Source organism: Sander lucioperca, chromosome 14 (assembly GCF_008315115.2).
Source record: "Sander lucioperca isolate FBNREF2018 chromosome 14, SLUC_FBN_1.2, whole genome shotgun sequence".
NCBI lineage: Eukaryota > Metazoa > Chordata > Actinopteri > Perciformes > Percidae > Sander > Sander lucioperca.
The window spans coordinates 1,722,626-1,739,131 of NC_050186.1; the positions used below are offsets into that span (position 1 = coordinate 1,722,626).

General features: G+C 41.0%; 1 protein-coding gene across 4 annotated transcripts in view; it reads right to left on the reverse strand.

Annotated features, from left to right (window-relative positions):
* The window catches only part of fibcd1 (fibrinogen C domain containing 1), a 141,444-nt gene that overhangs the window by 95,308 nt on the left and 29,630 nt on the right, over positions 1–16,506 (reverse strand). For 3 of the 4 annotated variants that reach the window (XR_004894970.1, XM_031317771.2, XM_031317770.2), the window contains exon 1: positions 8,852–9,829. The exons of the other annotated variant lie outside the window; for it this stretch is intronic. Coding sequence is in view for 2 of the 3 variants with exons in the window: in XM_031317771.2 (XP_031173631.1) it covers positions 8,852–8,923 (72 nt within the window). In the remaining variant the exon portion in view is untranslated. Of the gene's footprint in view, positions 1–8,851; positions 9,830–16,506 lie in introns of those variants that run through there. 4 annotated transcript variants of the gene reach the window in all.

Consider the following 16,506-nt stretch of genomic DNA (forward strand, 5'->3'; position numbering starts at 1 on the left):
CTCTCTGTGCCTCCTTCTATCAGTCTAGTTCTAAATATTTTTTGTGCATCATTCAATTTTTATCGTTCTCCTGAAACTATCCTCACTCCAAATGCTTTTATTATCATCATATGATGATACCTAACCTCTTTCACAAAGTTTTCTTCTTACTCCGCATATCACAGACGTAAAATCACATTTTCGTTTCAGTTATGTGAGCGTACTTTATCTGTCAGTGGGAACTGTTTTGCTATACACGGATGATATTGAAGATGATACTGACCACGAGCCATATCTCATGTGGTCAGTATTATCCTAGTCTATATTCACGACCTTCGACTTCTGGGATTGCTCCGATGCCACCGGAAATTCCGTCGGATGTCCTTCTTTTCGGCCGGATGTCTGTTACCTTCCACTTTCTTTGTGTTGGAATTTTAAACTCCGGTCGGTTTATGAGGACTTTGGTTAACTGCTCCTCACATCTCTCTCGCTAGACTATCTGTCTAATCTGAGTTTTCTGTTGCACGACTAAAACAACCTTTGTACGTACACGTTTCCCTAAAAACAAGTTCCTTTCCGAGGCTATTTTGCAGCGGATCAGGGGCTCCGGACGGCGCTTTGCGCCACCCATGACAATTGTGATTGGTTTAAAGAAATGCCAATAAACCAGAGCATGTTTTTCTCCCATCCCGGAATGCTGTGTGGACTAGCCAGACCCTCCTCCACAGCATTGTGTCTGGCAAAGCAAAACTAGTATTATTCTTACAGACAATGTAACATACATTTAAAAGAAAGAATTGTGCTTGTTTTTTTGGTGCAGCATCTCATCATTTCACAATTCATGTGTAGCTTGTTAAAAACCAAAGCACCTGTCGCTGACGCTAAGTATATAAATTATGCGGCTGTTGAGGTTTTTCCTGGCATCGATAACGAGGCAGTCTTCCAATTTTTTGCATCCAATTTACAGATCAAGAATACTACTTAATAGCGACAACAAGGATGTCTCAGCCTTCATCCTTCTAGTCAATTAATGCTGCTATTAACCTTGAGACACCTGATGGTGCCTGGCCCATAATGATGCTATTATGTTTTCAACAGTAGCTTAAGCAAGTCATTAGCAGGAAAATATATGAAGTCAGTTTGCTAAGGAAATGACTCCATTTGGCTCAGAGTAGAACCAATAATGTGATTTCGGAAAGACTAACAGGTATGAGAGAGCTAGAGAGCAATGCAGCTCAATAATGGGCACATTGGCAGTTTAACACCAAGATAAACAGAAAAGGCCCTCTGTATGATAGCAGGGAAACAGATCTGATCTCTATGATCACTATTTTAACAATCAGCTGTGGCAAGCTGCCAGGTATTCTCTGCATTCCAGCAGTTTTCACTGATTGTGTGTTTATGTTGAGTTAAAACTGCATTCTCATCCTCGTCCCTCTCTCCAGTAATATTCTTCTGCTCCAGATGCGGTGGCCAGAGTAGATTGATTGCTTGATTAAACTTCTCCATTTATCATCAATTATTCACTGGATTTTCAGAGTCTAATGAATTCCCTTATTATTTACTGTTCCATCCGCATTCTTAGTCAGACACGTAACCCATCACAAAGGGGAACTGCGCTCACGTGCGGACGTGATTTGTTGTGCATGCACGCTCGTATGCATGAGCGTTGATTAATAATGCACAGAGGGAACAAAAAGAAGAAAGGCCATTATGTTGTGGGAAGTAAGTTCCCTTAAAAGCAGCCCCCTAATCTCACATCTCTATTTGATCAAGACTCTAGCGTCACATGGGCGGGGCTCTTTAACTCTTCGATTGAGATCGCCAGGAGGAAATTAGACACTTCTCACTGCAAATATGGAGATAGAGCCCCATCTGTCAGTGGAATGGGCCTGGCTAGTTGTCCATCAAGACTCTGTAACACGTGCACACATTGTGTCTCTCTCATCCCTCGCTCCACCACTCTGCCTCATTTCCAGCTCACTCTTTACCCTCTACCTGCAAGCCTCTCATCTGCCTCTCACTGCTGATGTCCAATGCATTTTTAGCAGGGGGTGAATGATACATTTCAGATTGGTGATACTACTTCCAGGGTAAAATATTGGGGTTAATACAGCATATTAATATGTACCTTTCCTTTAGAGCGTTTTTTTACCCCCACCTTAATGACCCTTAATGACACACAAATAAGCATGCACGAGAGGCTGAATCCTGCTGATGGAAATCTAATACCTCAGCCTGCCTTGTCTCCCTCTCTCCCTCACTCTCTCCCACACTTTTAGCTCTTCTTCTGTGAAACCCTGCCCATCAGGTCAGCTTGCTGACACATCTGTCAATACATGCTCTGGGAGGTAGAGTATAACCTTGCTTTTCGGTACCTTCCTAATGTTTTCTATTCAGCATTGCTTTCTTCACATCCATTCAAAAGGCACAAAGACATGGAAGGAAACCAACAGAGTGACCATATAAATTATGCACGCACATACACAAATACCGACAATGGACAGCATGTGTGCACACCGACACACATTATCACACACGAAGTATATGCAGCATACAAAATCAACACAACACACAAAGAATCACGAATGAATTAGGTACAATTACTTTCCATTGCAGCTGTTACGTTGGATGCGAGTGAGCCCTTGGTAATGCTTTGGGGCTTCCACGATGAGCCTTGTAACTGATCCAAGAGCCTACTGGAAAAAGGCTGTCTCTCCTCCAACAGCAACATGTGGTATATCTGATAACAATCCTTTGTTGAAGGTATGTAGGATTTGGAGCAGCTGGAATATATCTGCGTCATCTCGCAAAAAAGGTACATGTGCCCCCAGCTAGCCTGCTGAACACTGATCTGGGACCTACTGTGATTCATGCTTTCCAACCCTCCCGTGTCCTTTCTACTCTACACTGCGTTACTCTTTGTTGCTCTACTCCGGCTCTTATTTTTATTCTTGTGTATAATCGACTGTTTTCATTCTTGTTCCTGTCCTTCCCTGCCCCGTGCTTTTTTTTCTCTCAAGGCCTCCTGGCCACCTTGTAGCATTAGTAATCTGATATTAAAATGTCCTGTCACTTCGTATCAGCAAGAGATATTGAAAGGAAGAAAATGAGAAAAAGACATAGAAGAGCGTGAGGGTCAGATAAGAAAGGCGGATAGAGGAAGAGCAAGGCCATAAGCACATGGGACAGCTGCCGTCATTTGTAACCCTCAGACTAGTAATACTCCTGGTTTCACAGGGATACTGTACATGCATGTTGCGCAAAATGGCTCCTATCTGGCTGCAGCAGAAACCTAAACAAATGAACACGCTGCTCCATTAAGGCACTAAATAACTTCCTATGCAAAAAGCACTCTTCACTTATGTAACGACTTGACAGTAATGGCTCATTACCACTTTGATCCACCAACACACACACTCCTCTCACACATTCATTCCTTTATTCTAACAATAGGCCTACACTCCTGCGAAACCACTTAGGTTTTGATCGCACAATTCAACAATGGGCTTCAACAATACAACGCTTATATAATATATAGATGTGACCAAATCTAAAAAGAAGATAATGTAACAATGAAAAATTATGAAAAGAGAGGCGATAGGAAAAGGATTTGTGTGTGAGGAGAACATGCCCACTGCAAGATGAAAAACACACTGAAACATTAAGGCTTTGAGATGTATTATAGTGCATGCCAATTAAAGGAAATGTTGTTATGAAGAGCAGTACCAAAGTGAAATCAATGACACCAAGGTATTGCTTTTTTTCTTGATGAATTGAATAACTCGCCCTCTACTCCCACCCCCATATTCAAGGGATTGATGCAAGCACAGACCCACACTGAGACAATTAACTTCTTGTTGTAGATGTATACATGGATGCACAAATAGAAAAAAATATGTACACACACACACACACACACACACACACACCTTTCAATCCTGTCAAACCCTCACATTACACGTGTGAAAAAACATCTCACACTTTTTGAGAGAGTTTGCATCTGTACAGACACAGTGAGAAAGACACACTACAAAGAGTTGAAATGCCCCAATTTTTACATGCTGAACCTGTCTGAGTGGCAGGATTTGTACATATCAATGCACCTGCCAGCTATGTGTTCTGGTATGTGATCTGACAAATGGATGAAGCACTTTTTGGGCCTTGAAAAGCTCTTATCTGGCGGGTGTTTTTCTCAAAGCCACCCTGAGCGGGGCAGGACAAGACAGAAGCTGAGGTTGTTAAGAGTTGCACTGCTGCCATAGCAGGACCCACCACAGGGAAATCACAGGCCCACTGAACCAGGGAACTCTCTCTGCTCTGCTCCAGTCTACACTGCTTCCTATACCTCCAGCCAGCTCAGCAGGTTCATTAGTTTGACAAGAATACCTACAAAACCAGCCAGCCCATCATCTTGCATATACAGTACAAAGCTACAGTCTTCCCCTCTTTAATGAATAACTGTGATTGAAAGGTCACAAGCTTATATCAGCGATTTGAAAGGTTGCAATTTTCAAATCGCAAAAGCTGCCATATTATGCAGAATTTACACCTTGTCTCCACAAGCTGTAGCAAGTGAAAGTTGACCCAGGCAGCTGTTGCTTTCATCAGCTATTATGACAACATGCAAATTCACCCCGTTGCAATTAATTAACGTTAATTCTTTGAGTTGGCAAAACAATAACAAAAAGCAATCTTGGCTGTTGTGTGGTAAATATGCTCACTCTTGGCATGCTGGCGTCTGTAAATTTAAACTTGACCAGACATTATTTTAAGGAAGAAGAAACACCACTCTGTATCGTTTTCTTTTCTTTGAAAAAGTAAAGGAGTTGGCTGTGTGTTTATACTGCCGATTAAAATATCTATAAAATCAGGACCTCCGGGATTCAGACCTCTTCATCTCTTCAGTCTGTGTAGCTAACGTTAGCTTAAGCAGAGTGCAATGCTGCAACATTTTGTGTCTTCACTCTGATATAAAAAACAGCATCAGTCGCAACTTACCAGCAGTTTCTCATTATCGTATCAGTCCAACTATGCGGCCGTTACTGATATATAAAATATGTATATATAAAGCCACTTTGAACATCATGATTATATTTAAATACTATTGAGCAATATCAAGTATACCACTAATGTAATATCTTACTTAATAAAGTGAGATACATTGCTCAATTCTTCTATAGAAAACTAGGCAATTTACTTTTCTGACTGGTTAAACAACGGCATGATTCTATTAATGTAGAAACAAGATAAGTTTGTGATTATGCTTGGTCCAAATTGTTCAACTTTTAGATAATAAAACGTATTGCAAATGCAATAGTAGTCAGAAAAACTGCAATTAGATATTTTCCATAAATTATTCAGCCAAAATCATAAAGATATGTAGAAAGATGTACAGTATGCATGAAGGATGGTCAAGCCCTCTCAGGGCTGCCGATGTGCCACAGTAACCACATGTGGGGGTGAGGAGTATTAAAGTGAGGTAGTGCAAATTGATAAATCCTGGCAGAGATGTTTGTGTGTGTGTGTGCCATGGCTGTCATGCAAGCCGGATATAATTTCTGAGCTGGGTCGCTGCGGAGTGTGTTTTTGATAGATGTAGGCCTGCAGTGTGTATGCTGTCAAGGCAAACCTTCCTCCTTTTTACAGCTTTGTGTCTGATGTGTTGGGGGATACATAAACATCCTGACTATAAGGTGATTTGCTAACTTATTGATGTGGTTTTGTGACTTTGATCCGTTTGTGTTGGCTCATGGTTTAAAATTGAAGCTTGGGCTATAAAAATCCAACACATTGTCAAATATACACCTGTGTGTGTGTGTGTGTGTGTGTGTGTGTGTGTGTGTGTGTGTGTGTGTGTGTGTGTGTGTGTGTGTTTCTGTGTTTCTTTCAATGTGTAAGCTGGCAAGGCACAGCTGTACCTTATGGTATTCTACTCATATACAAACAGTCCTTTAAGTGCTTTGGAAAGTTTGGAGTTCTCAGAGTGTTATTGATTGCCTACAATCCATGTGGGCAACCCCATCGGGCCTCGCTGACTTCTTAGCTGTGTGTGTGTGTGTGTGTGTGTGTGTGTGTGTGTGGACAATGTGTGGTAAAGAAGAGAAAGCATTGTGTGTGTGTGTGTGTGTGTGTGTGTGTGTGTGTGTGTGTGTGTGTGTGTGTGTGTGTGTGTGTGTGTGTGTGTGTGTGTGTGTGTGTGTGTGTGTGTGTGTGTGTGTGTGTGTTTTGTACATATCACATTTAAGATTGAGACAAAAATCACAGTGCTCATGGCTGATTTAACAATGATGCCATGGAAACAGCTATAGCACAACCCTATAAGAAATCTAGCTAGCACCCCCCAAAAAAAAAAAAAAAAAAAAAAAAGAATTGGTGTTTTTTAAAGCACAATATTGCATCCCTTGAGGTTTTGTTTTTCTTGTGTGGAGTTAAAAAAAAATGTCCATGAGCAATCTTGGATAAAATTAGCAAAATGTATCAAGCATCTTCATAAGAACTTAACTACTTAAACTGAATTTCCCTTATATTACTGTGGTGATATTGGAAAGCAGCAACCTTGACTTATCTAAAAAACATTCCATTTAATTTTAAATACTTTGTATGGATGTTACACTGGTGTATTAACTCATGAAAGTCATCTTTTAAAGTGTTTTAAATACACAAGTTAAAAGTATACGCCTAATTCCCTGTTATTATCCAGTGAATTATGTTTAAAGGTTGATTTTAAGTTGCACTTGAATCTCCATTTTACTCTAACTGGCCTCCCCATCTGTTATAAAAGGGCAGTGGTGGCAGCACACCTACTGAACAGTAGGGAAACAAATGAAATATGTAGAGTTACCAAAGAAATACTGTGCTATGTTTTGTAATAGCAAAACAAAACGGACAACGAGAGATCTCTATTACCCTATCCCTCCCCTCTGGGTCTGAAATGAGTGTGTCAATAGCACCAAGGCTGGAGATAAATGTTTGGTGTTACTGCTTAAGATTACAGAGAGAGACAGGCTGACACACACACAGAGAGAACGAGTATTTATGTGCATCTGTGTGTGATAGCAAAATAACAAGTGCAGAAGAAGGAGACGGATAGATGTAGGGAGAGGGACAGATAGCAGTATTAGCCATCCCCATTTCCCACAACCTCTCATCTCATCCAACATCCCCGATGCTGTCTGATCCGGAGCGGGTTGTGGGACATGCTTTGCCTTTTCATCCTCTAGGCTTTTACCACTCAGCATATTAGCTTCATTTAGTCATTCAGATTTGTTTCCCTTCCAGAACACAGAAAGTAATAAGAATCTAAATCACATCGGTATCATTTTCCTTGCACAGATTTGTGTTTTTTCTGGCCAATTCACTGATCTGAGAGCTATTAGAGTATTATAGGACACACACTGATCAAATTAAAACCCAGGAAGGCCATATTTGATATTTGAATGACCTTTAAGAGGCAACGCAGCTTAGTAGGAAAAACTGCTTGTATCCTCTCAGTCATTGATCAGCCCCACATCAGCAGTATAGAGCTTCCATCCGCCAACTGCAATGTAAGAGAATTACCTACAGCCTTGTATTAATGGTTACTAATGTAACTTTACCTTATAGATGACTCAAGCACAGGTCCAGTACAGAGTGCCACCATGCATATGACTCCCAACTGAGCTATGACATGAAGCACAAGACAAGAAGCCACATATCGTCTGACACCTGTCAAGCTTTGTAAACTTCAAGAAATGTGCCATAAGCATGTTTCCTTCCAACATATACCTTCTGATAGCCACATAAGTAATTAGTTTGAAGTAAAATAACAACTGAGGGCAAAAAAAAATATATTTGAGTGAGCTATTTTGCTGTAGTGAAAGAGGTGGTGATGGGTGGAGGCGCAAGCTGTTAATTATTTTTTATATTAGGATTAAGCAATTTACATCCCATGCTGCTCCCCTTTTGCCATAATAAATTAATTAGAACAATACAGCAACCTGGGTTGCCCAGTTACTAAAAAGTGCAAGGTTCCTATATGTCAAAACATGTAACACTCATAATACCCTTTGCATAGATGTCAACACATTTTTGCAATGGCTCTGAGGAAGTTTTCATATGAGCACCTTTCATTTGTCAGTGATGTCGCACAATTACTATATCCATCCTCATAGGTAAGAAGATAGGAGGGGTAAATCATTCTGTGTGCTTCCCAAAGGCGCCAACCCTTCTCACTGCCCCGAAATCCGATTCTCTGTTCCAGGGGAGCACTCTCCCTCATGGGCTGTCAACAGCCCTCCACTGACCTTGTGAAACATTGACTATTCCCCAAAGTAAGCTTCCCTGGCTGCAACACAACGCACGTCCGCTCCTGTCTCAAGTCATCCGAGCCGGTAGACCGGCCTAAAGAGTTCTGGAGTGTCGATATCTACCGGAGGATGTCTGTGTGCCATGTTTCAACACCATAAACAACACAAATGCAGCCCAAGCTTACAGTGGAGGGGGGATTTAAGAATATTTAGCTACTGAAGATGCAGCTGAGATGCGCAAAACAACTATCTGCCTGTTCACACACATAAATCTCCTGCCGTGCTTTTACCATCATTCATGTGTGTATCCCAAGTAGCCTAACTAACACAATGAAGCGTCGAGTCACGCTAAACACAAGTAGCCAAGGGGTCTGCGTGATCTGCGGGTGGGTTTGAACATTATGACAGTAACAGAAGTGCCAGTGGCCAGGGAGTCTGGAAAAAGCTCATGAGCAGCTCCTGTCTCTCTCTAGTGCAGAGATTCGCCCGAGAGCCACATTATCAAACTCGGCGTGTTAACACTGCGCCAAGCAGATGCACCACTCCTCATCCACCCACAGCGCCACTAGGTTTTGCGAACATACCTGGTTTTTATGCCGAGTCCCATCTTCGAGTTCAGAAGAGCTGTTCATGATTCCCCATTGGTCATTTACCATCCTACGGAGAATCTGCGCATCAGATCCGCCTGTTTGTTCCAGGCGACAGAGAATAAGTCTGTACCTGTGCTTAAGCCTACTCCATGTAAATTGGGGTATTTAATGTTAAAAAAGAAAAAGAAAAGAAGGGAGGCGCAACTACTTTTGCGGCTCAACAACCGCACACACCGCACAAATTACGCACCAAAATTCCTCCCGAGAGTCTCCTGATCTGGCCGTTATTCCAATTTGAAAGAATGAAAAGGTGTGCTTACAGGCTCCAGTGTGTGTAACTTGACTCGCAAACGCATCGCAATTATGTGGAATTTAACAGAAAAACAAAAATGAACCCCCAAAAAGATCCCGAAAGCAAGTCGCAGTCCTTTTTACTCCATTAAAAAAAAGAACCGAGAAAATCTTCTTTTGGCACAGATTGCAAAGTGCAACCTGACATCCATCCACTCCCGTTTCCAGGATACTTTAAGACGCCAGGTTAGCCCAGAAAACTGTGACCAGTTATGACTGAACAGGTAAAGAGGATGGAATAGGGTCGCAGAGCTGCCGCGTTCCTTTTTCTCGTTCATTCGGCAAGAAGACTCCAAATACCGAGTCCAATGGATGGATGAAGCCTCCTTTATTTGCGCCAGGCTGATCTGGCAGAGATGCCTTTGACAAGACGAGTACGGGAGATTAGTGTGCTCCGTTTGTGTGCCGCACGGGGCGCTCCGTGCCTCGTACTGTCAATCAACGCGTCCCTTCGGTACGCACGCCGCGCTCCAAAGCAGTGTTCCTTCCCTGTGCCGCCCTGCCTTTAACTGCTGTGCCACTGCCAACCCGCCTGCTACTTCACTTCCACCGCACCGTAGACCCTCCTATTCCACTGCAACCCAAACAGCAGCAGATTGTGGAAGATGTATGCTTGATATGTACACCACAGACTGTGTAATGGGTAAATGTAACATAATCCCAGATACCAGATTGCTGATAGAAATCCTCCTGCAGGAAGAAAAAAGTGCGCAAATGGACTTGAAGGACGGCTGAAACCAATTATAAAGATCACGTCGCCACAGTGTGTAGCCTACATCATTATATCCGGATACCTGATTAGGTTTAGTAATGATCTCAAAGTCTTTAAAAGTAGCCTTTAAAAGTAGGGCTGCTTGTTTGGGAGTTTAAAGCTGAGGAAACTCATAGCAGAAAAAAGATTAAACTGAATATTAAACTTATTTATCTATATTTTATAATGCATTGCACAGTAATCAAATTTAAAACCACCAATGTCCTTCCCTAGAGGTTTCTCAGAGGTGAGCCGAGATCATTGGACATTGTATGTGTGACAAGCCTAGGTCCAGGCCCAGCACAGTAGCACATAAATTAAAAATGAGGAATAATAGCGGAAGGAAATGCACCGGGCTATGGTATGTCTTTTAGAGGTTTGTGACTCAGAAGCGGGCATTTTAAACAGGAAATGCTCTCACCCATTGATTGTAATAAAAGGGTGATCACAAGGCACACAAATAACTCAGCTGGGTTAACAGGAGCACTTTTGAACTCCAGGTATGAATTAATTAACACGTTCCTACATTTTCAGTGTACTGTTCCTGTTGAAAGGCAGCACAGCAGCACACAAATACCCCCTCTCTCTTATCCACAGAGTCATTACCATCAATAATGTGGTCCACAAGAGTGGTCATGTTTTTGCTCAGGTGGTTTGATAAAATAGAATATTAGAGGTCTAATCATTGGTGCAAGAACAAGGCATGATTACTCATCCCTGTGATGAACCTGCACTCAAAGGAGGGAGGGGTAAAGGGGATAATGCAAAATAGGGTCAGTGTGTGTGCATCGTCAGCAGGTCTGACATCAACCAGTGGATTGTCAAAGTGAAATATATTTTTGTCATGGGAAGGTTACTTTGGATATGTCTAGGGCTGCCACCTCTTAGTCGATTAGTCGACTAATCGGTCATTTTGGTCTTAGTCGACTAAGATTTCTTTAGTTGATGAGTCATTTTTTATGCTTATTCATGCTTAATTACTCATTTCCAAGAAACTTATGAGCACATTTCTGGTAAACACAAGATTTAAAGTGGTGCTTTTGCAGGATTAATTGTGGAGAAAGTCAGTTTTACAGATGGTTAATTAACTACATTTATATTGTGCTTTTCTAGTCTTAATCACCTCTCAAAGAGCACAGCTCTGTTGATTACATCAACTAATCGATTAATCGACAAAATCATATAAGTGTTAGTCGACTAAGAATTTCTTTAGTCGAGGACAGCCCTAGATATGTCAGCATTCCGGGATGGGAGAAAACGTGCTCTGGTTTATTGGCATTTCTTTAAACCAATCCCAATTGTCTTGAGCGGTGCTAAGCACCGGAAAGAGCCACGGTGCGGCTGCAAAACAGCCTCAGGAAGGAACTTGTTTTGGTGGAACGTGTATGTTCAAAGGTTGATTTAGTAATGCAACAGAAAACTTAGATTGGACAGATAGTCTAGTTAGCTGTCTGGATTTACCCTGCAGAGATATGAGGAGCAGTTAACCATAGTCCTCAGAAATCGACCAGAGTTTAAAATTAAAACACAAAGAAAGTGGAAGGTAACGGGACAAAAGAGGGACATCCGGCAGAATTTCCTGTGGCAACGGAGCAATCCCGGAAGTGCAACGTCGTGGATATAGACTACAAGTTACCTGATTTAAACTGTAATAGTAGTGTAACTATTTCAATTACAAAGTAATGTAACTTATTACATTTTATTACTTTTCAAAATTGTTTTCAACTGTTCAAAAGGTTTACACCTGGCAGTGTTAACCTTACAGCAGCACTCAACACTGACTACTGTCCTTTTAAAATCCTTCATCACATGAATTAAGATTATTAATAATTTAATTTTGAAGAACAGCCACCAAAGTCAGACCTAAGCAGCTCTTTTTAATATCAGATCATTCTGAGGTCACCGATTTAAAATCATAACAAAACAAAATATCACGGCAATGTGTGCATTACCAGTCGGTTATTAATTAAAATTAATTTTTGTGTACACATGTGCATATTCACGTTTCGTTCTTTCGCTTTCCTTATCCATAGAGAAGAGTCACGCACACTGACCATTACTCAAGCAATAATTTATTTAGAAAAATACGTTTCGGTCTCAGACCATCATCAGGTAAATTCCTTATCAGTGTAAATGTTCCCATTGACTGCTCTTTAAAAACACTAAGATCAGGAAAAACTTTTCATGACATTGTAAATAGAAAGAGACTTGACATGTTTGCATAAATCACCTATTTTAGAAATTTATATTTGCATGAATTATACAGTATGTGCTGTGAATCAGAGTAAGGTGACGTGTATTCCTTTGTAGGAGTTGATAAAATTGTCTAAATGGGTATGTCATACATTATATGTAAAAACCAGACACATTACACGTCAATGTGTCTGGTTTTTACATATAAATATAAATATATCACTGGGACAAAAGGCAGTTAACACCAAATGTCTTTACAGCCTGGGGTCATGATTCCTATTTGATGAAAAAAGAGAAATGTGCAAACATTGCACATTTGCTGACAAATTGCAGGGGTATTGAATTTAGACTATATCCTTCAGGGCTTTTGACAAATATTGTAATAATATAGTGATATCCTTCATGATGAATGAGCCATGACTTTAAGGTCAAAGAGGAAGGTGTAAAGAGAGGACTGCCAAATATACAGCAGGGCAAACAATTGTAGGTAAAACATTGGTCACACCAGCTGGCGGTCATGTCTTTGTCTGAGAATGTGTGTGCTTGCAGGTGGGTGTGTGTGTTTATGTGTGTGTTCAGTCCTGGCCCCATGTTTGAATGTCACTGAAACCTGATTAGCCAAAGACATTGAGAGAAACAGGAGAAGTCTCCCAGGAAGAGCTGTTTATCTCTACAATTAGACCAAACAATACAGCCTTTTATTGGCTTTGCTGTTTTTTTGTGTCCCGATATCCAAACAAGCATGTGTGTTTGTATTGTGTGTGATGCTCTTGGTTCAGTGTTGCTGTCTGAGATTTTTTTTTTTTCCCCCTTGGCTGTGTTTTTTTGGAATTGTCATGCATGGAGTGGCAGCAGGACAAATGCACAGAACTGTGAAGAACCAACAGGGTGAACTGCCCTTCCCAAAATGCCAAGCCTATAATTTGCAAAACGACGGAGTTGCAAAAAAAAAAAAAAAAAGAGGAAACAAGAAAATTGTTTGTGGAGGAAAAAAAGTATTGTAAAGAATATGAGTAATGCCATTGAATTGGTTATGGAATAATTGTGAGATGTGTTCTAAACAAGTGCAGCAAACCAACAGCTGTTTAAATCTAGTGAGAAGTTACAGTTAATGCACATATAGATACACACTTTGCAAAAGGTAACTCATTGTACATTGGCAAACATTCACAAGTGCGCATCCACACACACAAGTGCACACACAGAAAATAACGGTAAACGTAATCAAAGTGTCAGTCCCTCTACTCTCATCAAAAGAATACAGTGAAAAATCAATAGGGGACACAAACAGAGGCTGTGCAGGCTGAGGGAGAAGTCTCTGCTGATATTAATGTATAATGATGGTCTTTCTCCAGAGGAGGGGCAAAGTGCTCGCACCTCTGAAGTGCAAAGTCAAAGGCAGTGTAGCATTTCTCCTTGGCTGCTCTGTTAATTCCCTAACTTAGCCCAAGGTTAGCCATTAGGTGTGGGACATGATTGAGGTTACGGATACATCAGATTCTTTGCAGCTCTTTGGTCTGCACTCCCCCTTTTTCAGTTAGAATATTAACCCTGTGGGGCAAAGCCATTTTATCAAACACTGCACATATATTCACACTTGCAAACACACGTTCTTGAGGAGAGGGTCCAGTGAGTACACAGAGTCTAGCTGCACACTCAGAGGTGGCATTTACTAATGAGGGTAATTAGCCGTAAATCTGGGAGATGGAATTCAATAAGTGATGGTGGCGCCTGATGCTGCTCACAAAAGTGATTGTAATGATTATGAAAACAAAATGGTGGGTGTTTCAAACACTTTATGACCAACATACCCTCTTCTTTTTAGTCTTCATTGCTGTCTTCAAGCTACTGAGTATCCTCTCTATCTGTGATAGTTTACAGCATTTACATAGGATGGATCATATTCTGAGCTCTGCGGTTGTCATCTCCTTCTTGGCTTCCATCCTCCTCAGTGAGTCAGGTGTTCCTTTGTTTTTGGTTTTTCAATTTCGATCCATGTTTCTGATCGGGTAGCTGATGTTGTATGACTCACGTACTCCATGTGTCTTCATCTCTGTCTCGTTAGGAGTTCGGTTTGCCTCTTGGCTCACCATCAGGATGCCTCTGTGAGCCGCCAAGCTGTGTTTGTTGAATGGTTTGTAATTATCCTCGGGGCCTCCTTTGGGCAATGCTCCCAGGCTCCTCTGCAAGTTTACTGTATAGTGCTATACCCCACCAATGAACCCTTTCTTTTGGAGCTAGGAGAGCAGCAGGAGCAATGGGAACACATGCATCATAAAAGAAAGGTGCAAGTAAGTATGAGGCTTATAAAAACATACAAGCCAAATAAATCAACCTGAACCCTTACCTTGCTCTGCAATCAACACTCACCTGTCACTCTTTTTCACTTATTTCCAGTTGCTTCCTCAGCCTCTCTTCCCATTGTACTGCATGGCATCCAACAAGCTTACCAACCAATAACTCACAAGTATGTGATCCTATTGCCCTCTCAAGGAACGTAAGGTCTTTAATGCAGTATTTCATGAAGGGCTGAACGCCCACAATGGTTTAAATCCAATCTGTACCTCTTTCGGGGATTGGGAATTATGTAGGTAGGCGGTAATCCAAAAATACTTGTTCTTGTAATGTTTTATAAATTCCATTAAGACTCTTTACCCCCTACTGGGACATCCCTGTACCTGTGGTGTGGTCCAGCCCTTTCCATTATGTCTCTCTGCAGATTCAAACCACTTGTATGGCTGTTCTCTTGTCTCCGTGACTACAAAACTATCACTTTATTAATCAGGAAAGCCTTGTAAACAAGGCTCCTTCTTCCCTCTTATAGTGACATCCCGCAATTGCAGCTTGATGTTTATTTACATCTTGCAAAGGTGGGAGGATACCTCATCTTACGCTGCAAACAAGGCACGTCATTATTCCCAAGATGTAGGTAGAAGAGCACGCATCACTGTTTACATCCTCTGACTACTACAGAGTGTAACCTGTCCAAATTCAAAGATGCACTAAATAGCACCAGTGTAAATAGCACCAGTGTTTCCTCAAAACTAAAGGGTCATGTTCTAAAAGAAAATGCATCCTTTTTTAAAATTATACTTCATTTTCATCACACACACACACACACACACACACGTGTAACATCTACAGACAAACTTACCAACATACACGACCCACATTAAAAACAGAACAAAAACTAAAAAGACAACAACCACAAAAAGCCAGACTAGACAGATAAAAACGTTTCAGCCTTTGTCATTGAATGCACCCCTTTTAAATAAGAAACATGTCAAAGTGTTTTACAAAAAGAGGAATGTGCATGTTTGGTACGGTAGGTTCAAATACAACAATTTTTTTTTGTATGTGGTCTTGGTACCCAACAACACTTCAGTGATGTTTACAACTAGCAATACTAAAACTCCAGCCAGTGACAGTCCTGTCATCACATTATTGGTACCTGTGGACCACATACACTGTATTCTGTGTGATGGTCTCGAAATGATATTCTGTGGCCTGCCTTCTGCTTGGTCATAATCGGCCTTTAAATCATGGAGGACGAATGTAATGTGTACATAATGTGCGTCTCAAGCATGTAATCTGCATTAGAAAGTTTGTGATCATTTCACAGAATTTCTCTCCTGTAGTGTTATGCAGTAATGTGTGAAAATACCAAAGACGGGAGCTGAAATGCTACTCCTTCGCTCAGCCCGTTTCTGTTCACTTGCAGGTAAAACCGAAGAGACGGAACCAAAGAGAAGAACGAAAATGACATGTAATAATCATAGTCTTGCAGCTTGAAATAATGCAGCTATTGGGAGTTGATGGCATATATGCAGGACAGATGTCAACCCACTGAATGCATTCCTGGCTAGAGAGCAAGGTAAAAGGTATCTTGATAGAAGAGGGATGTGTAGGTCTAGTGGACATGGATGAAAGAGACTCAAACTCTTGCATCCTTGTGTCTAGTAAAAAGAAAAAGAAGAAAAAAATCAGTGTACAAATACTGTAAATAACTGTTAAGGAGCAAGCCAAAGGTGAAGGGATCTGCTCTCCAAAAAGCATTGGCTCCCCTCAATATATTTGGCTTTCTTGAATCTCCATCTATCTACCAATATACAATGCCAACAAAGAATACATCAACTGTTTTAATAATTGAAACTTAGCTAAAACAGATCCAGATGATGTTAATATTTCTTTTTAGCTAAACCCTGCCATCAGTCAGAGACGACTTTCAAAATATGGAGTTCAAGAATTGTTCAAATGTGACTAAATACTTTTTTTTTTTTTTAAATCAACCATACATATCTGCAAAATGATGACCACAGACATTTAGGTGCTGGCAAGATGGAGGGAAGTTAAA